General features: G+C 36.9%; 1 protein-coding gene across 2 annotated transcripts in view; it reads right to left on the reverse strand.

Annotated features, from left to right (window-relative positions):
- Positions 1-25,058, reverse strand: part of LOC134529458 (tetratricopeptide repeat protein 39B-like) — a 207,871-nt gene that overhangs the window by 170,200 nt on the left and 12,613 nt on the right. For both annotated transcript variants that reach the window (XM_063363579.1, XM_063363578.1), the window contains exon 2: positions 16,762-16,827. In XM_063363579.1, coding sequence (XP_063219649.1) covers positions 16,762-16,788 — 27 coding nt within the window. In that variant the 5' untranslated portion in view covers positions 16,789-16,827. The remainder of the gene's footprint in view (positions 1-16,761; positions 16,828-25,058) is intronic.

Consider the following 25,058-nt stretch of genomic DNA (forward strand, 5'->3'; position numbering starts at 1 on the left):
TGTTTCTTTGGACAATTTTTTCCCTGATTTCTTAGATGTAAGCTGTGGAATGACACCATGTTCCTGAACTATTTTGTGGGTTTTTCTAGCTAGGTATTCACTCACACTTAACTATTGTGTAGTTTTTTTTATTGTCAAGCTCTTTGGTACTACACTTATAACTTGTATCTTCTCATTGTTGGATGTGCTGGTCATTATTCTTCGCTTTAGATCTTCAACAAGATGTTGTAAGTCTTTTGTGGCAGTATCAACAATCTTCAGTTTTAATTCTTCTTCCTTATCTTACAATTCACAGCTGATGTTAAGTGTCACTTAATTTTTTCTGCATCGCACCAGAAAATTTGCTTACAGTTCGCTTTACTTCTAGGTGTTTATTTTCAGCACTAAGTTTCATTATTTTAGTAGGCGAAACTCCTAAAACCGAGCCTGCGTCTTTGATAGATTCCACGACAATTTCAGGTGAAAGGAATGGTTCTTCATCAACACTTTTTCCAACATCAAACTTCTCATAATCACTACTTGAAGGTGTTGAGAGTTTTTTATGGCAAGAGCAACAAACAGATTTACCATGAATCAGTGTGGGCCATCTTTCAGACAATGCTAGGGTTATTTCCCTCAACTGTTTTTTAATAACTTTTTTATGGCATGAAAATGGATCACAACACGAATTTCCAAACAAATGATGGTATTTCTCCAAATATTTCTTTTCGTGATAAGTACACACACTAGCTAAACAATCTATTTTAACTCTTTTTCTGAGAAGGTAACGTTGTGATTCATTTAATTGTGATGCAGCCTTTAATTCTGACTTTCCATAGGACTGATTTTCACAGCATTCGTTTGTAACTGTTCCAACAGAGAACTTCATGTTTCTTGTAATATTGTTGCTATATATTCATTTTAAAAGTATGTACAGTAAACTCTCGATTATCCGGGCCTGGATTATCCGGTTTTCGGGTTATCCGTGCTTGAATTATTTATGAAGTTGTGAAAAAAATGACGGGGTGTAGCTACGCCGGCCGCGACTGCGCTGCGCTTTTTTTTTTTACTGCTGTGTCAGAAAGCTATTTACCTGACCCTTCAGACCCTCGGTCCCCCCCCCCCCCCCCTTCACCCATCAATTTGTCACACTTTAAACCTAAAAGGAATGCCTTGACTGCTGCTTCCGGCTCAACCCCCCCCCCCCCCCCTTTTTTTCATTTTCTTTTCAAGCGTTCTTTTCACAGCGCCCCGCCACGCTAAAAAAAAAAAGTCCCTTTACCTCTTTTATCTTCTCACACTCCTGACGGCTGGAAGAGGCATTTTTCACGCAGTTATTTACATCAGTTCTCCCAGGCACATTTGTTTTTGTAATCATGTCTGGTAAAAGGAAACGTAAAGTGCTGACAATAGCAGAGAAGTTAGATGTTGTGGACAGGTTAAAAAAAGGAGAAACTGCCGCGAATTTAGCACAGGAATATGAAATTGGAATCCAAACCATGCGAGACATTAGTAAAAGTGAAGAAAAACTTTTGCAGTTTGCTAGTAGATCAGACAGTGTGGCAGGGCCTTCTAAACGTAAAAGCATGAAAACATCTACCCACGCAGATGTTGACAATGCTTTGTATGTTTGGTTGGTTTAGGTTGTTAAAAGGGTGGAGGGAGATGCTGAGTTGGGACTGCCGCCGCTCTCCCTCCGGTAGCAATAAAGGGGTCAGGAGAAGGATGGCGGCAACACAGTGCCAGTATTGTTTACGGTCCAATAAGCTGGGACACGGTATACAAAGCCTTTGCTTGTACTCAGAATTCTACTGAAGAGACACTCTTTTGCCAGTAATTACACCATTTTTAAGCGGTGAAACGGATTATCCGGGTTTTTTTATGGGCATTCAATTATCCGGGCATCGGAATGTCCCAATTAACACGGATAATCGAGAGTTTACTGTATTTAGAAACCAGTAAGAAAACCTAGTTGACATTCAAGAAAGCTACTTCAAAGCAGAACTTCACACAACTGCAAATAACAAACGAAAAAACATACGTAGCTGCTTAGAATAAAAAAAACAGAAACACATCTTCATTCTTTGAGAACACACACAAGACTGAACTGGTTGGCACTGTCTGTAGACATGTTACAACTTGCCAGGCGTATGATTAAACTAGCCTTGCTTGTTAGAACATGCACATCCATGTCTCCTTACACACACGTGGGTATCTAAAGTGTACAAGTGAATATCAAACTGAGTAAAGAATGTTATTGTGAGTTTCTTTACTAAACCTTTTTGTACATATGATGTATAAGTGTAATTTAATTTTAATGACAAAGACATTTTTAAAAATAATATGAAAACATGAACAACTGTTGAATTATAAGTACTTACGTGTATAGCAATTTAACACATGTTTCAAACAACTCTAACTTTTAAACCAGTTTGAACCACAAAATGAAACTTGTACATTTTGATAATCACTAATAGATGTAATTTTTGGCATGAACAGAAAAATTTTATCCGGTCCCCCTTTTAAGATATTTGACCTTGAAATTAGTAAAAGTTGAAAATTTTGAAATTTTGATGCTAAAAAAAAGCAGGAAGGGCTTAAAACCATTACTTTAACTCAACACAGCTGGAAAGTACTCTAGCCGTAGTTATTATACAGAAAATTTGGTATTTTGGTTCCAAACCCAAGTCACCTTAATAGGTCACGAAAATTGCTGAAAATGTTCAATATTCTGGCATATTTCTAGGTCATTTTTTTTATGTTTTCTAAATGTATTTAATGTATTTTTATACATTTTATGTAAGCCTATAATGTTCTCTTTTTATCTGTAAAGACAAGAAACTTCTATCTTTTAGTCAAAGCCAACAAAAAACCTTTAACAAAACCTCTACAAGGCCTTATTTTTGCACACAGTAGCGAAGATAATCGAGCCCTGATTCAAAATGGTGGCAGATAAAAATTAAATAAAAATAGTTTTGAGCTATTTACTGATAAGACTTTCTTGGGTAAAAATTTTAATTTTTCTAAAATGGTCAAGCAACTATTAATTTTAAAATTAGATAATTTCACACACAATGACTCTACCTAGAGATTTTTGGAAACCTGCTGAAACTAGGGGGTTTACAGAAGTATCAGGTCAAATTCAAAATTTAGAATACATGACTAAGTTGCGTTTGAAACTAGGAAAATTTGTTAATTTTCATGCTGTGGGACTTGTGGAAGCCTGATCAGAGGAAAAATTTTTGAATGTGATATTTCTAACAAAATTCTGAGTAATAATTTCATGTCAAAATGACCGCCAATTATCGTTAACTATAAAGCATTCTGATTTTTGTTTGAGAACAAAAGACAAATAAGATAGAGAGGCTAAAAAGATGTACCTAACCAAGACAAGGGACTCGCACAAGGAAGTAAGCTATCCCCATTTCTAAAACATTTTGATAGAAAGAAAGTACAATTTGAAAAGCACAAATTTGGACAGAGTGAACCAGAAAATGTTTCAAAAGTAGGATGGGTTTCAATACAAGACCATTTACAGCTAGCTCCTAGGATGCATAAGCTAATTTCAGTCAATTTTGAGGGAGATAACTTACCTGTTGAGGTAGTTAGAACCCAAAGAAGATGTCTCAGATCGAACTCATTATTAGTACCTATGAGCATTGTACACTGAAATGAACATACCCACATTTGGGTTACCAATAAAACTAACCAGCAAGTCAAACTTCATAAGGGAATGAAATTAGGGTATTTGCATGAGTTTGAGGAAATACCTACTGTAGAGTATCAGGAACTAACTACGGTTTTCTAAGGCTAAAGTTCAAGTTGATTTTGATCTAACAAATTAAAAATTAATCTTAAGTTAATGGAGGATCAAAAGATAAGTTGATAAGGTTACTACATAAATATAAGGGAGTTTTTAGCTGGGATACTAGACAAATTGGACAAACCAAGGAAAAAGTTTTATTTCTAGATACAGGGAACAGTTCCCCAATTTCATTGGTGCCTTATTGAGTCTCTCCTGGGGAGCAGAGATAATTAACAACATAGACCAGGAGCATAACAAAAACGGAATTATGAACAATAAAACAATAAGTACCCCTTTCCTAGGATTGATGATATTCTAACTCACTTGGCAGGAGCACTATATTTTACCCACTTGGACGTGAACTCACGCTATCACCAATTAAGAGTGGCAGAGAAAGACAGAAAGATTGCATTCGTTACCACTGATGGTACCTTTTGTATTAAAACACTTTCTTTTAGTTTGAAACCAGACCCTTCAATTTGCAAAGGTCTAGTGGCAAGACTTTGGCTGGGTTAAAGTGGGGCTTGTGCTTGGTCTATTTAGATGACATTCTCTTTGTTGGAAAGACTTTCAATCAACACCTAGATCAGTTAGAACAAGTTTTGAAAATAATGCAAGAAGCTAATCTGACATTGAAAACCTATAAGTGCACCTTCGGATATTTCAAGAAAGATGATCTGAGACACTTGGTCAATAGTGAGGAAATTAGGCCTCATCCTGAAAAACTCATTGCAGTCAGAGAATTCCCTGCACCGAAAGATCAACGTGGAGAACAAGGATTTTAGGCCTTATCTCTTTCTATTGTAAATTTATGGCAAATTTTTCTCAAACAGCGAAACCTTTGTCCATCTTGTCAAAGAAAAAAGGAAAAATTTGTTTGGGTTGAAGTGCAAGAACAAGCCTTTCAAACATTAAAACAAAAACTCACTCCAGCTCCTGTTTTAGCCCATTTCCAAAATAATAAGCCTATTGAAGTTCATACAGATGCTAATTCTCTAGGGATAGAAGCCACCCTGATACAAAGGATAGACATAAAGTTGCAGCCTACTGCCTATGTCAGTCATACTTGCTGACTTCAATCGAAACAAGAGACCCTATTACTCACCTTGAATTTTTAGCTCTGATTTATGCTTTAGACCAATTTTGACATTACATTTACCTAAAACCCTTAAAAATTGTTACAGATCATCAAAGTTCATGTTACTTTGATCAATTGAAATTTAATACTCATAGTGCTAAACGGATGACTAGATGGGCCCTTAAGTTACCGTAGTGGGAAAACTCATGTTCATGTAGACTGTTAAAGTTGAAATGCTGTGAGAACAGGCACAGTTCAAGATGAAGGAAAACACATTAAATCTGTTCATCCCGAATGGGTAACGCATCCCTTCCAGCATATTCCCTCAACCAGTCCAAATGTACCACTTTCATCGTCCTCTCTTTCCTCTCTGGATCCGGTAGACCACATCATTTAGCCACTTAAAGACTTCATACGGGCCTTCCCATGCAGCTTGAAGTTTAGGGCACCTTCCCTTCCTTCGTTGCGGGTTGTACAGCGACACCAAATCACCCTCCTGAAATCCAGTTGAGTTAGCCTTCAGGTTGTACCTCATCTTCATTCAATTCATTGCTAATCAAAGATTTTTGCGGGCTTCTTCGTGTATAAGCACCATTCGCTCCTCTAGATGTTTTATACAATGAGTGATGCTTTTCGGCTCCCTGTCCCAACACAATACTCGCAGGAGTCTGCCCAGTGGAGTCATGGATTGCAAACCTATATGCCATTAGGAACAACTGGATGTGTTGATCCCAATCCTGTTCATGCACAGCCACAACCTTGGCAAGGTGTTTCTCGAGAGTTCTGTTGAACCTCTCCACCATGCAATCGGACTGAGGATGCAAGGCTGTAGTCCTGGATTTTATTTATTCCTAGCAACCGACACACCTCCTAAAATATTGTTGACTCTAAATTGCAGCCTTCGTCTGAGTGTAGCTCCAAATCTGGAAATGAAGTTGTTGACTATTGCATCCTCAATGGTAGTGGCTTCTTGGTTAGGAAGTGCATAAGCCTCTGGCCACTTACTGAAGTAATCCATTGCTACCATAACATACTGGTTACCATCTTTAACAGGGTGTCCAGTGAAAATGGATTTCAAAAATCCCTGACATTTCCCTGTTTTCCCTGACAAAATTAGGATTTTCCCTGACACTATGCTCGTTCCCATTTAAATTCTTATAAACTTTGTCAATATTTTTTACACTATAATATATGTAAAAATATACTGCAAAATTTTCAGCAACAGCAACTGTGTAAATAGGTCTAATACTAAAATACAAAATGTGAAAAAAAATATATGAAATATGTTTATTGTACTCACATATCACCATGTTCCTCAATTTCTTCAAGAGTTACTCACTAGATGGTTTTGAAAACATAAGTCAGTTCCACTTCATATTTAAAAATAATATATATAGTATTCAAATTAGCTAAGTATGCAATAGTTCCAAACTTAAAACTTTAAAAAAACCTTTTAAGTCCAATCACAAATTAAAATTTTAACAAAGGTTTTTCTTAGCAGCACTACTTTTTTAAAGCTTCTATCTGGAAGCTTAATACAGCAGCTTCTTTTTCAGCATCTTCCAAGATTTTCTTTTTCTTAGCTTCCAAAGCAGAGAGTTCAGCAGCTGCTTTTCTTTTTCTTGTGTCTTGTTCTTCCTTTTCCTGTAATAACTTCTTCTGTTGTTCCGTGTATTCCTTGTATTTTAAATATGCATTACGAGCAGCATGAATAAATCTTTTAGATACGACAAAATTATCCAGACCTCCAGCTGACAAAATACCATCATGCATTGTACGCTGAGCAATCAGTGAAATGTCCAGCTGATTTTCAAGCACTGCTTGTTTATTGAAAATCCCCTTTCTACTGCTGCGTTGCCATGAGACATAATAAATATCATTTTCAAAAAAGATGCTAAATGCCCTGTGTTTTCACTACAGTAAACATTTAAAAGGTCAAACCAAAACTTATCCAGGCGTACTTTGGATCGGACATGGAGTTTCAAATGTTCCTGCACTGCAGTCAATGAACACAATCTTTTGAATTCCTTCGATATTTTGTCACCTTGAATTCCAGAGAGCCAATTATGACTAACAAATATATCTAAGGCACATGACAGCCTCTTGATGGCCAAATCGGGAATAAGGGCTACAGAAGGATCAGCAAATGAAATGCCTCTTGTCAAGCTGAATGTAAGAGGTGAGCGCTTTAAAATCCTTTTCACACATTCCTGCAGGCATTTTAGACAGTCTGCTCTAAATAATTCCATATCCTTCTGACTTGCATTTTCTGAACGTAATGCAGCTCGTGTCCCAAAACGTAAGTCAATTTTTTTACTTGACAAAAGATTATTTGCAGATAAATCTATTTTGCTCAGGGTAGTATTTGCCATTACGTCTGCTTTGACAAATCTAGTCATAAAATTCTTGATGACTGAAGAAAAGTCGGAAAAGAGGTACGGCGCCATGGGGTCATTTGTTTGATATTCTTTGAGAAGTGGTTCAACTTCAGCAGCAACAGATGAAAAAAAAGCAAGTTTAGGTCCAAGTAACACATCTTTAATAGCACTTTTCACTATAACAAAACTAGCACACGTAGGTTCTGTATTTGACTTTAGACCAGCAACATAGTTCCGAAGATTTGGCAAAATTTTCAATGCTCTGTCTGCTACAGGAACGTTGTCTAACCAACGAACTGGACAAAATTTTAGAGGAAACAAGCTGGAACCAGTTATTCTAATGTAGTCTGCACGACGAGTGGGGATGTTATGAAACAGGTTGTAAATAGCACGCAAGAATTTAACAGTTTCCCAACCAGTTTCCTTCATTGCGCCTTTGAAGGCACAGTGTAATGAATGTAAGCCACAAGTGCCGATATCCAATATTACCCCCTCATCAGTACGACCTTCCTTCAAATCTTGCTTCAAGTCTTTTAAAAACCGCAAATTTACATTGGGGCCATCCATCGACACCTGTATAATTTTGTGTAATGTATTCACAGGCAAAGAGTTTTTAAAAGCACTTAACAGGTCTGCTGCAGTCGAATGGCCGAGAAATGCTGATGTAAGATATCGAGTGCAAGTAATTGAATCATCTTCATTCCAGTAACGGACAGAAATGTCCATTTGCTGTTTCTGGGCAATTTTATTTAAACTTTCATCAAAGCCAACTACAAGATGAGAAGATTTTGATATATCAGCATGCAGTTCCTTTTGAAATTCTGGAGCCAATCCGTGAACTATTGTATAGGATACTTTCGATTTTCCCAACTGCAATTTAGCTGCAATTTTGCTGTCGTGATACATCTTACGATGCATTGCTACACTATTTTCTGCATTCCTTAAGGAATTATGAGCCATAACACAATACAAACACCAAAGTATTTCGGCACGTGTTACAGAATCATTTAATAAGTAATTTGTCAATGATTTTGATTCCTTTCTAGCACTGCCACATGTGCACGTGCAAGAACATGTTGCGGATGGGTTTAGATAAGAATTATCAGCATTCGAGGAAGTATCAGGCAGAGATTTAGAACTGCTGACTGGATCTGTTTGGAACAACGGAGGGGAAGATACTTGAGGTGAGCTGGGTACATCAGAACTAAACAATTTTGAAGATTCAGACAAAGGTGAAGAAGACTCTGAAGCAGAATTATTTTGTGACGCTGCTGATATAGGCCTAGTTGTTTTACAGTACACTGCTATGGATGAACTCATGTGAAATCCTTGCACTCTTCTGCTGTGTTTCACTCCAGATGCATGACTGGTAAGAGCCTGCTTCCCCATATTACTCAGTTCAATCCTGTGATTGCAAAGTTTGCACCAAGCTGCATATGGGCTGCCATCAATAGCCTGAGCCCATGAGAGGGATGGGTTCTGGTTCCATTCATCCCTGAATGTAGTTTATCTGAGTTTTGAAGCCATGTTGTGACCTGTTAAAATAAAATAATTTTTTACCTTTATCACACTAATCTTTAAAATAATATTCTTGTGAGAAAATTAACCTATTTTTCATTAATTAGCAAATAAACGTTTCAGGCACCACAAACACAGATAAAATCAATGCAAGTACATAGGCCTATCAGCACATATTTTCTATACAAAGTAACCGTCAGCTTCAACTTCAAGCATCTTTTATAAGATAGGCCTAGGCCTAATGTAAACTTATGAACTGAAAATAAATCTGAAAAAATATAGGATATGTTCCAGCAACAATAGCTTGTTTCAGGAAATAGTCACATTTTATTTACAAAATTGCTGTGTGTTCATGTATTTTAAAAAATTTGCATTGTCTGGCCTGGCCTACTTCGAAGCAAGAAAAATGCCTAACTAACGTAAAATTCAAAAAATAAATAATATAGTACGTTACAACATGACTTGTGTTTGACCCGATTTATAAACTCTGCAAGCACGCATGTCCGAACCAAAAAGTTGAACTCTCACCTTCTTAATGTTCCGGTTTATAAACAGTTTATAAACCGGAACGTGAAAAAAAGTGAGTGTTCTACTTTTTGCTTTACTCAGACATGCGTGCTTGCGGAGTTTACAAACCAAGAACATCACGAACCGTTGCCGAGCGAACGAAACAAATTAGGCAACAGTTTGCGACTTGCCCATAGAGCAACTATAGTAGAGTATACATACATTTTGTTTCTTACCTTTGTTTGGCTGATGATATAATAATTCACTTATCCATCAACAAAAACGATAACCAAAATCAACAAGAGTACACAAATGCGCGCCATTTTGGCCAGCCTAACAGGCCGCAATGTGTACAGCCATGTGCCGATTATAATTGATACGTCGATCATTGTGTACGCGGCGAATTGAACAATCGATATGCATATTGTATCGTGCTGCTGCGTGAAGAACAAACACGGCCAAAATTTCCAGACGATTTTTAAAAAAATCCCTGACATTTCCCCGACTTTTCCCTGACACACGAAATTCCCTGACAATTCCCGTTTTTCCAGGTTTTCCAGGTCGCTGGACACCCTGTTTAATCTTCGGAAATAGCCATCGTCTCAAAGGGGGCCCCTACAATGTAGGCCCTCATTTTCCCACAACTCCGGTGTTGTGGCCCTTTTTTAGCCAAGCATGCTTCGCATTGTCTACACCAAGCCTCCACATCCTGGCGACACCTCAACCAATAGTAGTAGCATTGACAGGTCTTGGCTAGAGTTTTTTTCACACCTACATGACCACCAGAGGTACCATTATGGATTTCTTTCAACACCTCTGCCACTAAACTTTTTGGAAGGAGAAGATGCATTGTAATACCTTTCCATTTGGACTCTCTCATGCCCTGATTAGTAGCCCATTCATCATCCTCAAGGAATCCCACTGTGCCCAGTAAGCTTTAACAGTCCTTCAATCACTGGAGATATCATGCCATATTGGACATCCAGTACCACTCTCCAGCCAGCTTATAATAGGTGCCAGGTCAGGATCTTGCGCTGCACAGCTTAAAACTGGCACTAGCCAATTTTTCTTCCCCGCTAGTTATCGTTGTTCTCCTCATTTTTCTCCGCCCTATTTCAATAGTTGCAGTATACTTTGCAAGGTCTTCGGGAGGGGGCATTGGCATTGCTGTGAATTCGGCCTTTCCTGTGTTCTATCTGACAATCATATTGCTGTATCTCTTCAATCCACCTAACATGTTGTCCCTTTGTACTCTTGAACAATAGTAGCCACTTAAGTGTGGCATGGTCAGTGTGTAAAACGAATTTTCTACCATATTAATATTTTTGTAAATGTCGCAGAGACTTCACTATAGCAAAGAGTTCTCATCTTATTTTGTTCGCACTCCATCCTGTGATACAATATGCCCCAGGAATGTTACCTCATGCTGGAACAAGAAACACTTCTAAGGACTTTAACTTAAGTTGGCAATGGCGAAGCCTGTCGAATACATCCTCGAGATTTTGCAAATGCTCCTTCACTGTATTCCCTACCATAATAATGTAGTCCAGATATACTAGGCATGTTTTCCAAGTCAAGCCATGCAGGACAAGTTCCATCAATCTCTCAAAAGTTGCAGGAGCATAATATAACCCAATTGGTAACACAGTGAACTGGAACAGTCCACTACCTGTCATGAAAGCAGTTTTCTCCTTATCCTTGGGGTGCAGCTTCACTTGCCAGTAAACATTCTTAAGGTCCAGTGTAGAGAACCATCTGGTGTCATAGAGTGTATCCAGTGTGTCATTGATATGTGGGAGGGGGTAGCTGTCCTTCTTGGTGATGTCATTCACCTTACGGTAGTCCTCACAGAACCTCAGTTGGCCAACCTTCTACACCACTTAAATAACTGGGTAAACCAAAGGACTCGCTGATGGTTTTATTGCACCACCCTCCATCATACCAGCGCTCAACTTCTCTGCTTCTTCCTGTTTTACTAGAGGCAGCCGCCGTGGTTCCCGTCGGATTGGCTCTGCATCACCTGTGTTGATGCGATGGTAGACCAGGCTTGTTCTCCCAAGGTCAGTATCCCCTAAGGAAAATACATCCTGGTTGCTTACCAGAAAAGCTTTGACTTCTTCTATTTCTCCATCTGTTAAGATTATTTTGCCATTGCCTTAGTAGATGATCTAGATTTGGGTTCAGTGGTTGGGTGTCACGTCTAATAGGTGAGGAAGACTCACACTGGCCTACCCAAGAGACTGGTTTGCAGCTAGCTATTGGGTCTCCCTGTTTAAGAACCATTGTTCTAGAATCGAGGTTGGCCACCCTGACCGGTACAACCTCGCCGACCCTTGCAATTCTTTGAGCGACCAGGAGTGTCTTTACTCCTAACTTCATATCTGGCTATATCAGGTAGCTCATGTTGCCCTTAGGGTATTCGATAATCCTAGCTGCTATTATCTGCTAATGGTTTACTGGGATTGAAACAGATTCGTTAACTACCACTTGCATTACAGGATCTTCCAATTGGTCGGGGGTAAACAAGACCACCTCTTCATCCTTAATTCACAGTACCTGCCCTTCCATGTCAATAACGAATCTGTATTGGTTCATGATGTCCACTTCTAGACTCACCTCATCGGTGATATCAGCAACAAGAAAGGTCTGTATGATGTCCAAGTTACAATCCTTACCTCCAAATCCAGCTGTCCATGCACAGGTTAAGTGTTTTTCCTTTGGCTGTTTTGAATCTGTATGAAATAGGTGTTCTCTTCAGCTTTTCCCTACTTACAATGTCTGTGCGAACTATGGATGCAGATGCCCATGTGTCAACAGTAAGGAAACACTGTCTGCCATTGACCCATCAATTAAGCAACAAACTGTCATGGCCTATATGAAGTACAGATACAGGAAAAACCCTAGGAGCTACCATTTCCTGTAGAGCTAGCATGTGCCCCCTCACACCAGTTACTGTTCATTTCCGTGTGGATCTTCCTGTTTCTCTTCCTGCTGCAATGTCTTACTGCGTGTCGGACAGTAACACTGAATGTGTCCTGCCTTGTTCATTGCAGACGAAGCACCGCGGGCGTCCTCCTGCTCTTCTGATCTGGTTACCTGGAGTATCATTCGGGAGCTTCTTCAATACCCTGAGAATATCTACTTCATTAGTGGGGTTTCTAGCATTCGCTGCATTGTAGGGTTCCAGTCCAGCTCTCCATGTCCTAATGCTTGTGTTTCTTGAGGCACTGCGTGCTGACTCAATTTCCAGGGCGGACCAAGGCCTCGCAGCTCTTCTTGTGCCGGGCCAAACGAAGAGTTTGCTGAACCTCCGCATCTCTGAGTCCGTCTATAAAAGCACTAGTGGCTAGCTTCTGGCAGAACTCTGTTGGTGCTTCTGGGTAGGCGAGGTGCACGAGCCGCTCAATGTCGGCTTCGAATTCTTGGAGGGTTTCTGAAGATCTCTGTTGACGTTTCTTCAGGGCTGTTCTATACACCTCGCCTATGTGTTGGTCACCATACCTCAGCTCAAGGGCCTCTACTAATACTTCATAGTCTTTCTGGTCTTGAACTGATATGGTCTGCAGCAGCTCTAGTAGAGATCCTCACAGGGCCAAGACCAGTGCAGTAGCCTTTTCTTCCTCATCCCAACCATTCACTTCAGCAGCTGCCTAGAACTGTCGCTTGTATATAGCCCACAACGATTAGCCATCGAAGGTGGGTGGCTTGAATTTTGGGTGACCAGTTGCACCTTTCACCTTCAGGTCTCTGGAATAACTACTCTGTTTCGTAGCAGTTGTAGCTTCCTTGATCATCCAACAGCACTCTTCAGTTAAAGCTGCTACTTGCTGTTCAGTTGCCTGTTCAAGTTGAATTAACTGCTGTTCCTGTCAGGCAAGTTACTGTTCTTAATGTGCAAGGTGCTGCTCCAAACTCTGCACTTTGCCTTTCAACTGAGTGCTGGTTTCATCCATCTTCTTCATTTCTTCTTGGTTCTTCTTGATGTCCTCTATCTTGGTTACATAGCATTTTTCAGCTCTTCTTGTCAGTACCTACTTCATTTCACTCCATTTCATTCTTCATCTCTTCTTGGCTATTATCAATTTTATTCTTCATCTCTTCTTGTCCCTTCTCTTTATTATTATTCATTTTGGCCAAGAAAGCCATTATGTTTTTAAGTTCGTCGGCAGCCATCTTCCTTGTTAACATGCACTATTAATCTGTCCATATCACTACTGTCCTATACTATGCTATAATTTCATCAAAGAGCTAACCTAAATTCCTACTCAAAACTAACACTAACTTTACTACTACTACACTCAAAACCAACTAAAGTTCCTAACACTAATTTTAATACTAAAAATCTAAATTCTAATTAATTTTTTTAATCTCTATGAACTATTCGTAAATTATTTAATTAGGGCTATGTAACTTCTGACCCCAAAATGTTACGATTTTAATATATAGGGAGAACTGGGTTCGTAAGGGATAGCCCAATTAAGTTTTCAAATTACAGTTTTATTGATTACTAATATTTACTTTGATAATAAATAATTGTACTTAAAAATGTCCAATCTCAAATCACTGGCACTTAAAAATGTTTATCCTCAAGTAACTCAATCTCTGTCAAGTTCTGCAGTTCACACTCCTAACTGGAGCTAGGCTCAACAGTGGTTCGCCACTTACCTCGCGCCAGTCCACAAACACAGTCTCACATCACTCAGTCGCAGCACTCTCCCGATTCAGTCAAACTCCGCTACGTGAAACTCTCAGGAGGAGTCTCTCACCCTCTTCTACGATGTCGCACTTCCCTTCGCTCGGAATCCACTCGGAACTGTTGCATAGGTCGGCATTGCTGCTTAAGTAGTGTGTGGCATCCTTTTTGAACCGACGAAAGCAGCCCTGACGAGTCACGTCATCCCGGGCTGACCCGACGCCCAAACAGTCAAGAAGGGTGGCATCCATTTTCGCCACTTCGTGCGGCGGCCCGCAAAATCCCCAAAGCCGCTCAGTGATAGATAACGGCACCAAGGCAGGATGATGCGAATGCTGTAGAGGGGGGGAAAGGGTAGCGACGACCCTTGTAATCCGGCCAGGCACACGTGCCATGCCTTATGTCAGTGGCGGCCACGTGATACGCGCATGACGCCAGTGGCTTGGCAGGGCCGCCAGCCAGCTCCGAACCTGGCGCGTGTCACGGTCCTGTTTGCATTCATAACACTATGAATTTGGTGCCCTAAATTGAAATATGGCATTAGTTTTTGCCTAGGAGGTCAAATTTCTAAGATATAATGTTTTACATTATTTTAGGTTAAATCCATTAATCAAATCTGATAATTAAAAATGAAATTCTTTTTATTAAATTACAAAAATATTATATAATACAAATATAATTATATTATACAAATATGTTATACAAATATTATTAGTATATACTAATATTATTATATATACGAAGATAGTACCAAGTCATTGATGGAACCAACTAGTCACTCAAAACTTCAGAAGCTTCTTTTCACTGATTATGTGAATGGTCTAGAGGAACAAATGGTGCTTAAACAAGAAGCCGCAAAAATCTTCGATTAGCGACGAATTGAATAAAGACGAGGTACGACATGAAGGCTAACTCAACCGGATGTAAGGAGTGCGATTTGGTGTGGCTGTAAAACCCACAACAAAGGAAGGGAAGGTGCCCTAAGCTTTAAGCAGTGAGGGAAGGCCCAAATGAGGTCTTGAAGTGGCTAAATGATGTGGTCTACCGCTCCAGAGAGAAAAGAGGGGACGAATGAAAGTGGTACATTTGGACCAATTAAGGGGATATGCCGGAAGGGATGTGTTACCTGTTCGGGAAGAACATGTGTAAGGAGGGAGCAGTGTTACCAACGTTAACAGGATGACGCATACCAGGTTCGGAGCGGGTTGTTGGCCCCGCACTGCAACTGACGTCACGCACTGCCCATTGACGTACGGCATGCCATGAGTGCCTCACTGGATTACAAGAATCTTTGCTACCCACCTCCACTGCTCCCCGCGCACGTCCCACCTCGGGCTATTGTCACCTTTAGCGGCCTGTCTGCACTTTTTCTAGCTGCACAGCTAGGGAAGAGCTTGTGTAATACCGGTCAGTAAATAAAGTGTGACCTTTTCCTGCCAAGTCATCCAGTAGTCGCATGACAACATCAGTGACTACATTGTCTTTGCCACAAAACATATTGTAGTTCCAAACATACCCTGTCTTTGAGTCGGATAGCATGTACACCTTTATCCCATAATGACTGGGTTTTTGTGGCATGTATTGTTTGAAGTACAGTCTGCCTCTGTAGGCACACATTCCTTCATCTATTGTAATGTCTTCTGTAACTTGAAATGATGTTCTACATTTCTGACGCAATAGTTCAAGGAGTGGGCGCACTTTGTGCAAAGGATCAAACCCAGGTTCGCCTTACTGTTGAATGTGCTCATTGTAATTCAAATGAAAATTTGCTAACAGTGATAAAAACATATCCCTTGACATCAAATTAGGGCAAAAGTTGCAGGAAACCACTGGTGTAGAGCTCCAGTGGTCTTTCATATCAGGGCGTTCAGGTTGGCCGAAGCAAAACAATTGATTCTATCAGCCCACATTTTCGATTCCTATGCGGTCTAGCGGTGGCATTATAAACTAAAATGATCAAAGAACTTTTACTGGTAAAACGGACGTAATACTACTACTAGCCAAAAGAAAGTATTTTTAGATCATGTACGTACCAGTACGTCAGTCGCATTTCTCAAAATAAATCGCAGGACGTAAAATTACGTCCATAGCACTCAAAGTGTTAAGATACCAATGAAACATATTATTCAAAAAATGCAATAAATGAGAAAAGTGAGTTAAATGTTATCCTCCCAAAACTCCCATGTTCCTGCACTTGTCCTGTAAGAATGTAGGGGTGGTAATGATGTAAGCGATACCATCTTTGTGACGTCATTAGTATTGTTATGGAATCGTAAAATGCACTAGTCCCAACACCAGTACAGTATTAACACCTGGTATATTTAATTAATCACACATACAGTATTAACAACTGGTACATTCTATTACTTAACAAATCCAATGTATACTGGCTATTGATATGCAGTAATTATACAGTAATATTTTTTTTTTCTTTTGTACAGTCATCTTCATTAAAATAATACCCAATATAATGCAAACATTTAAACCCTGGAACATAACAGAACATGTGTGGTGCCTACCTACATGCAGAGCTTTCCCTGTATGTAATGCCTACCTGCATGCAGTGCCTGCCTCTTGTAGCACCTGCACTGTACACTGTGTATTTGTGTTCTGTATATGTATAAGTATTTGTTTGACTGTCTTTATGTCATGCCCAACCCATTGAGCTCCTTCAGACAGTGGGCATGTTATAAATATAAATAAATTAAAATTATGTTTGATTAATAGCAAATTGATCTAACTTTCAAGTAAACTAGCATATATATCAATGCTACAAAAACATAAAATGATTCATATTACTTACATCGTCTTCAGTGTCTGCACTGTCCATTTTGGCAGCCAGTATCAATTAGATTTCCTTCAGGAGTGACTGGAAAAATAATCACAGTTAGTTAAAGAAGTGAAAAAAATTCAGTTTTTTATTCAACGGAAGAAAAATCAATAAAATGTCAAGGATTGTAATGCACTAGCAGTCTACAGCAAATATCTATTTACTTATCTATTCATCTTAGCACAGATCAGATAATAAAAAAAAGTACATGCATTAATAGAGTGGAGTTCTGTAAATACGATTTCAAAATCTTCAAGAATATATATATTCTATACATGACGCTCAACTCTTCCAGATCCATTTAATTTTACTAATTGGTGTGACAATAATCTTATTTGGGCCATGATTTTGTCAAATCTATAACCAACTCATTTACTACAAAAGAAGAGCTGATATCTTTGAAGTACTTTTTCAAAAAGGTACTAATGTGTAACTCTTAATGTGTAAAGAACTTAGGACTACTGCTGGGGAATCTATTCAAAATTCAAAATCTTTTGATTTTAGTGGCAAAGAAATTCTTTACTAGTTCATTCATTAAATAATGAATGCTGATTAAATTATCACTTTATAAGTTACAATGGTTACATTTAAATTATTATACAGCTTGGTTACTTGAAAAAGCATTAATAAATCATATTAAGACATGAGAATCAATTTTAGCTTAATTAGATTATATGTAAAAATTTCAAATTAAATTTATACTTAAGCACACCACTTTTTACTTCACATTGTATGATGTTATATACGTACTAGATTATCTACTCACCTAGGTAACCACTAGGCATCCAAAAATAACACAAAAGTAAAAAAATTAAAATTATTTATTTGAAAAATGTTATTTAACTTTTCTTTATGATAAAAATTCAACTTTTAATCACAAAATTTTGGTTGTAATAAGTGTCAGTTTTGTGGTTGCCTTGAGGATGAGCATGGTGATATGTGAAGGTAAAATTGGGTTTCATGTCATATGGTTATACAGAGCCTTAAAGTGACGAGAACCAAGATAATTAGTAGTGGGTTCTAAACCAATGGGAAACCAGCAATAAAAACTTATTACTATATAAAACTTATTACTATATCATTCCATTGTACTAACTTTTTTTGTTACTAACTAAAATTATTTTTCAGGTTTTATGCTTGCACAAAACTTTTTTTCACAAAAAAAACTTTTAATTGAAATTCCAACCAAAACTTCTCACTTCAACAAACTAATAAAAAGCATTAAAACATTTCATAAAAAAAATCTTCCTTCTGTTAAAAAAAAACACTAATGTTAACACCACAATGTTATATCCAGCAAAAGAGTGGTCTAACCTTTGCATGTCTCAATAGGTAGTCACAGCAAGCGTTACCAAAAAACACAGTTACCACCTGCAAAAAGTCTTCAGCATCATTTACAAAACATGTACAAGATGGCCACGCTCCTAAAACAATCAAACTTCAGGGTTTTTTTTTTTAAGTTTTTCAATGTCGCCTCATTACCTAAATGCCTAGAAATTATAAAAATTAACTTATCAGGTATCACATTCAAATAAAGGTACCTATTATATATATGTATATTTATAATCAATTTAAGGTAAAGTATCTTGGTAATTCTAAAGGAGAGCCTCTTTAACAAATTAAAAATTACATAATGCTTTCTCTTACTTCTTGATATGTTTTTAAATCATTCTCTTAGAGGCTGTGGTGATACCCCAAGTAGTTTACCAGTAATATCCCATTTTAACAAAAAGTAAGGTTACACTTATATATTACAAATACTACTGTGATATTTAAAAAAGGTTGTTTGGGTTGGGTTGTCAACATTTAAAATACTTTAAAATAGTGTGACTGTTGGTTAAGTGTGGATGGTTTGTTAAGTTAAATATATTAAAAATACTGTAAAATTGTTTGAATAGTTAGTCACAACTCACCAAATTAAAATGCACGTAACCTACACTAACTAAATATAGGTACTTACTATTATGTAGTATTTTTAACATAGATAACCTGACCAACTAACTGTTCAACAATTTTATTTATAATGTAGCTAACCTTACATAGCAAACCATTCTATGCTATTTTAAATGTAACGAAACTAACCAATTGTTAAAATGGTACACTAGGTATTGGTAAACTACTTGGAGTATCACAACACCCTCTTATAGAATGAATTAAAATTACGTCAGGAAATTAAAACAAAAAAAACATTTTGGAATTTTCATTTCCCCCGCCTATATTTCGCAGGGATGAGAGCCAAACCCATACTTCGCACGGATGAGAGCCAAACCAGAATAGTACCGAATTTCTAAGTTTGCCGATCACTCGTAAAAAAAACACCATATTGCGAGGATTTATACGAGTTGTTATGGCGCCGAATAAGGTTCCAAACATCAGTAGCTGCAAAAGAATAAAGATAGTTACTGACGATCATTGTGGTAAATGTTGTAAAAAAGTAAGAAATGGTATATTTTGCGATTATTGTGATAAATGGTTTCATTTTGTGAAATGCTGTGATGTTGACCAAATTAAATACCTGAAACTGAGTGGCAATGCAACATGTGTATTAATACCAGTAATGGCGTCAGTGAGGTTAGCGGTACTGTAAACTTTGAGACTGAAGACATTCAAAATAATTTTGATAAATTAGTGTTTGCAGTTAATCTTTTAATGGAGGAAAATATTTCCTTAAAAAAAAGTATAAGTTCTTCAAGAAGAAACATTAGTATTTCGTGCTAAAAACAGTGCAGCTGAACTTTTAAAAGAAACATCAGTAAGTGCAGACGATGTAAAGCATCTTTTACAAGAAATTGCATCCCTTCAAGAAATAATAAAAATTTCGCAAGAAGAGATACAGATATACAACAGAGATACATAATTAGTTCTACCAGCAAATCTACGTGGGCAGAAGTGGTACACAAGAAATGTACAAAGTTCTCAAGAAATCAAGGAGGAACAACTACTATACCTGTGGAAAATAGGTTCAGTATTTTGGAAAACGATGTTTACAACGATAGTCTTGATGGTTTTCCAAGTCGGAAGAAATTGGGAAATGTTAAAACCAAAAAAAATGCAGGTAAAGTCACTTTGTTTTCCGATAGCCATGGCCGTGGTTTAGCAGGGGAAATTAGTAACCTTATTCCAAAACATTCAGTTATAGGATTTGTGAAGCCGGGGTCGAGGTGTGCTACAGTAATAAAGGACTGTGAGAATAAGTGTGAAAATTTCAATCGTTCAGACACTGTAATTATAGTAGGGGGAAGCAATGATATTATATGCAACGAGAGTTCCCATGTGTTTAATGAATTAAAGAACAAGTTGTCTAAGTTAACCTTTACAAATGTTGTTGTTGTGGATATACCACAGCAACATCAGTTGCCAATGTGGTCTTGTGTAAATGAAGAAGTTCGTAAAACAAACCACAAAATGAAAGGTCTTTGTAAGTATTTTGTTAATTCTGTGTTTGTTGATGTAGACGATTTCGATAGAAAGTATTTTACTAGGCATGGATATCACTTAAATAACTCCGGTAAAGAAGTATTAAGTAAAAGGATCTATGACATTATTGTTACTAGGCCTAGGGTAAAGAAGACTGTTCCTATACCATTACAGTTTAATAATGCAGGTACATAGTGAATCAAAAAACTAAATGTAAATGCTCCAGTATCTCTACCTGAATCATTAAATGTAAATTGTAGAGGAGCTAATAATTTCATTAGTAAGCAAAATTCTATGGGAAATTTGGTTAGTATTATACACCAGAATATTAGAGGCCTACAACTAAAGTATAGAGAACTAGCAATTAACCTTAAATTTTAAATGGTACGTTTCAAAGTAAAATTGTTGCAATATGTTTATCTGAACATCATCTTAGGTCGATGGAAATAGGTCAGTTGAATATTAAAGGATTTAACTTGTGCTCATCATATTGTAGAACTAAAATCAAAATGGGTGGAGTATGTATTTTTACTTCTAATGACATAACTACAGTCCCTGTTTGTTTAGAATCCTTTTGTATTGAAAAGGTTTTTGAATGTTGTGCTTGTCGAATTGATCTTGAGAATCTAAAAATTATAATTGTTTGTGTGTATAGATCCCCATCTCATTTTAATAATACATCTGTTGGTATGCTAGAGAGGGTTCTTTTTTATTTGAATAAAGTTTCTGATAAGATAGTAGGTACTTTGTGGAGATTTTAATATTAATTTTTTATTGGATAGGAATGATAAGTTAAATTTAGTAAATATGTTGAGCACTTTTAATTTAGTACAGACTGTTACGTTTCCAACTCGTATTACAATTAATTATATAACAAAAATTGATATTTTTTTTGCTAACAAAGATATTTTAGATAAGACTGAAACTTTAAATTTTATAAATGGACCATCTGACCATGATGGTCAAATTTTAAACTTACTATACTTAAGTAAACATATTCTGCAAGGTATAAGGAGTAAAAAGATAAGGGATATGTCTAAGGAAAATAATATATATTTTAGGCAGTGTTTGTTAGTACAAAACTGGGATCAAGTTGTACAAGAATCAAACTGTAACATTAAATTTAATTTATTTCATTCAATCTTTATAAGATTATTTTAAATGTGTTTTCCTTTTAAATCTGTTAGTATATAAACAAAAAAAGTAATGTTTTGGATAACCGCAGGTATAAGGAATTCTTGCAAAAGGAAAAGGGAATTGTTTCTGAGTAGCAGTGTTAGTAACGATTCTGATCTAACAGACTATTATAAAGATATTGTAATATTCTTAATAAAGTAATATTTCAGGCTAAACGAATGGAAATTGATTCATTAAAGCAAAAATCAAAAAATAAAGTTAAAACTGCCTGGTATGTTATAAAGACAGAATTATGTAAAATATCCTCTTGTGGTAGTAATAATTCAATAATTTTGAAGTCGGGTAATGATACTCAAAAAATTATTCGGCCAAAATTAGTAGCGGAACAGTTCAATAAATATTTTATTTCTGTAGTAGATTCCTTGTTAACACCTGAATTACTGGATAAGTCTGATAAATTTTGCCTTGACAGTGTAAATAGAGATTTAGCAGATATACAATACGTACCTACCTCAAAATATGAAATTGATAATATTATCAAACATTCACGTGGTATTGATGGTATGTCTAGTATTATATTACAAAATTCTGCCGACATAATTAGCCATCCCTTGGGTGAAATTTGCAATTGTATGATAGCCACTGGTATATTTCCCAATAGATTAAAGACTGCCATTGTTAAACCTTTGTATAAGAAGGGGGATAGAGAGAGAGAAGTTAATTATAGACCAATTTCTCATCTTTCAGTTTTCAGTAAAATTTTTGAGAAAGCTACTTATGTAAGATTGATTAAACATTTGGAACTAAATAATATATTTTCTCCTTTCCAATTTGGCTTTAGAAAAGGTTTGTCTACTGTAAATGCAGTGTACCACTTATTAACTAATATATTAAACATATTAAATAATAAAGAGTATGCTTTAGCTATCTTTTGTGAACAAAAGCCTTTGACTGTGTTAACCATGACATTTTATTAAAGAAATTGCAATTATACGGTATTGAAAATAATTTATTGTTGTTGATTAAATAATATCTATTGGATAGTAACAGAAAGTACTAATATATGATCCACAGACTGGTAGAGAAGTGGAGTCAAGTTTTGGCGATATCAAACAAGGAGTACCTCAGGTATCTATTCTTGGTCCATTACTTTTTTTGTTATATCGTCCCCCTTATGCCAGAACCACGAATGTGCAAAAATCACTTTTTTTGATATGTACATAGGTAGAAAGTATTTTTAAATATCTATGTTTTGCCATAAACACGAATGTTGTATCTCTATTCCTGTAGCAATAATCGCAAGTTCTTTTTACACGAAAGTGGAATATTTGCATTTTTTGTTATGCCAAAATAGTGAATGTGGTACATTCATGAAATTGTCTTGAAATATAAAATTATTCCTTAGCTAAAATCACGAATGTGGCACATTCGCGATTTTGGCATTTCGAAGGACATGCAACATATAAACATACCCCTCATAATAAGTTTTCGGAAGAAGACGAGAACCGTATCCGAAAGCATATTTTGTGTTATCCTTGTGTTGAATCCCATTACTGCAGACAGAAGAGCACAAAAAAGTATTTAGATTCCAGTTTGAATATTTTCATAATGCACCCTGAATTCCAGGCAGAATGCAGAGATAATAAGTTACCTTCTGTGTCCCTTGCTAAGTATAGAGCAATTTTTAAAGAGTATAATTTGGGTTTTTTTCCCAAAGAAAGACCAATGCTGCAAATGCCTGGCTTATGATTCACTTACAGAAGGAGATAAGCAAAAGGAAACAGAAGAGTATGATAGACATAAAAGAAAAGCATAAATGGCCCGCCAAGAACGTAACACAGACAAATTAGCTGCAAAATATTATCAACATATTTTGGCCTTTAACTTTGATTTGAAGGCTCTTTTAAATACTCCCAAAGGACTGTGTGGGCAAATATTTTACTTACGAAAGTTAGCAGTATATAACCTTACATTTTACAACTTGGGAAATCAAGATGGAACATGTTATTTTTGGAATGAACTTAGGCAAGCGAGGAGCTATTGAAATAGAAAGTTGCGTTTATGCTTATATAATGAGTCAACAGAACATCGAAGAAGTTCGAATGATGTCGGATAGTTGTGGTGGACAGCAAAAGAATGTAATTTTTATATCAATGTGCATGACACTTTGTCAGACTCATCCAGGGCTCAAAACCATTGATCATAAATTCTTCGAAACAGGACATACTGAAATGGAGTGTGATTCAATACATTCGAAGATAGAAAATAAATCCAAGAATTTTCCTGTTTATGTTCCTGAAAGGTGGGCGCAGATAATTTGAACAAACAGGAATAATCCTCGCCCACTTGTAGTGAGAACAATGTTGCACGACGATTTTCTTGACTTTAAAACATACTCAAAAAGAGTTCCGAAAATTCCCACCAGATCCATATGTTGGCTACATTACGAGAAAGAGAAACCTCAATCGCTGTTCTTTAAAACTTATTACGTTGTATGTTTTTGCCCGGCTAACCACACATAGAAACGTAACAATACAAAACAAACAATGTTCCTGAGGTTCTGCTTTATTTGGAAATAAAAGAGTTTATTAAATTATCTTTGTTTATTTCTTTAAAAAAAATGTTTTTTCTCATCGTTACATGGCTTCAATACACAATTTTACAAATGAATTTAATTAGAAAAACTTCGTTACTTATACAGTTTTTGTCTTTACTTATTCAAATTTTAACGACGTCTTTGAATTTTGATAGGATGAGGTCCAAATACATACCATACCAGACATTTTTCTGTTGATGGTCGTTGAGTCTTGTCGCTCACAAAAAAAATAGAATTTATTACTGTCCCTTGGTTAGCGATGTAACTCAAGGTACGGTCGCGCACTGACCGAAGTCGCGCGAAGTTGGGCCGTTGCCGACGCCTAGGGCCTAAATTTCTAATACATTATTCCGAAAAAAAAAATGAACTTAGTTTAAAAAATTACGGCCTGGCCCCAGCCCCTAGGCGTTAAATTGTCCCTTAGTGCAACTCCATAATATTGTGCGAGTTGCCGACGACGCGACCGGACTGGACGACAATCGAGCGACAACTGAGTTGGTAGACGAGATTACCTCCCTTGTATAGGTGAAGACAAGGGAAGCAACCCCGTGGGCCAACCGACCAATCACAGTACAGCATTCATCAACATGCCCAAATAAGGAATTTCGGCCGAGCGCATCACACCACGCCAGGACTCGCCCTGATTGGCTGGCTAGTGGTAGCCTCCAGAGACCCTTCCAGACGGTCGCTACAGCTGTGCGTACAACGTGACGCGTAAATCCCAAACACGCATTTACAAAGTGAAAAATAGCTTTCTGGCGCCAGAGTGTCGCGCCTGTCCGCTCTTCCTTCTGTACTTTCCAGACTATTCTCAAAATATTACACTAGCAATATCCAATAGAATATAAAATTACCCAAAAAATTCAAATACAATGTTAAAAATTTAGTAAACAAAGTTGAAATTCATATAAAAACTTTTGTTTAAAAATGATGTCCTGTAAAATTATAATATATACTGCTTTAATTACTGACATTAATTATCAAATGTCAACATTAATTATTATGAACTAGAGTTAACCCTCAAATTAATAATTAAGTATCTCAAGGAAATAAGTATTTTAAGGCTTTCCATGAAATTTAACCAAAGTAATTAATAACAATTCTTAACATATCTGAACTG

This window comes from Bacillus rossius, chromosome 2 (assembly GCF_032445375.1).
Source record: "Bacillus rossius redtenbacheri isolate Brsri chromosome 2, Brsri_v3, whole genome shotgun sequence".
Classification (NCBI taxonomy): domain Eukaryota; kingdom Metazoa; phylum Arthropoda; class Insecta; order Phasmatodea; family Bacillidae; genus Bacillus; species Bacillus rossius.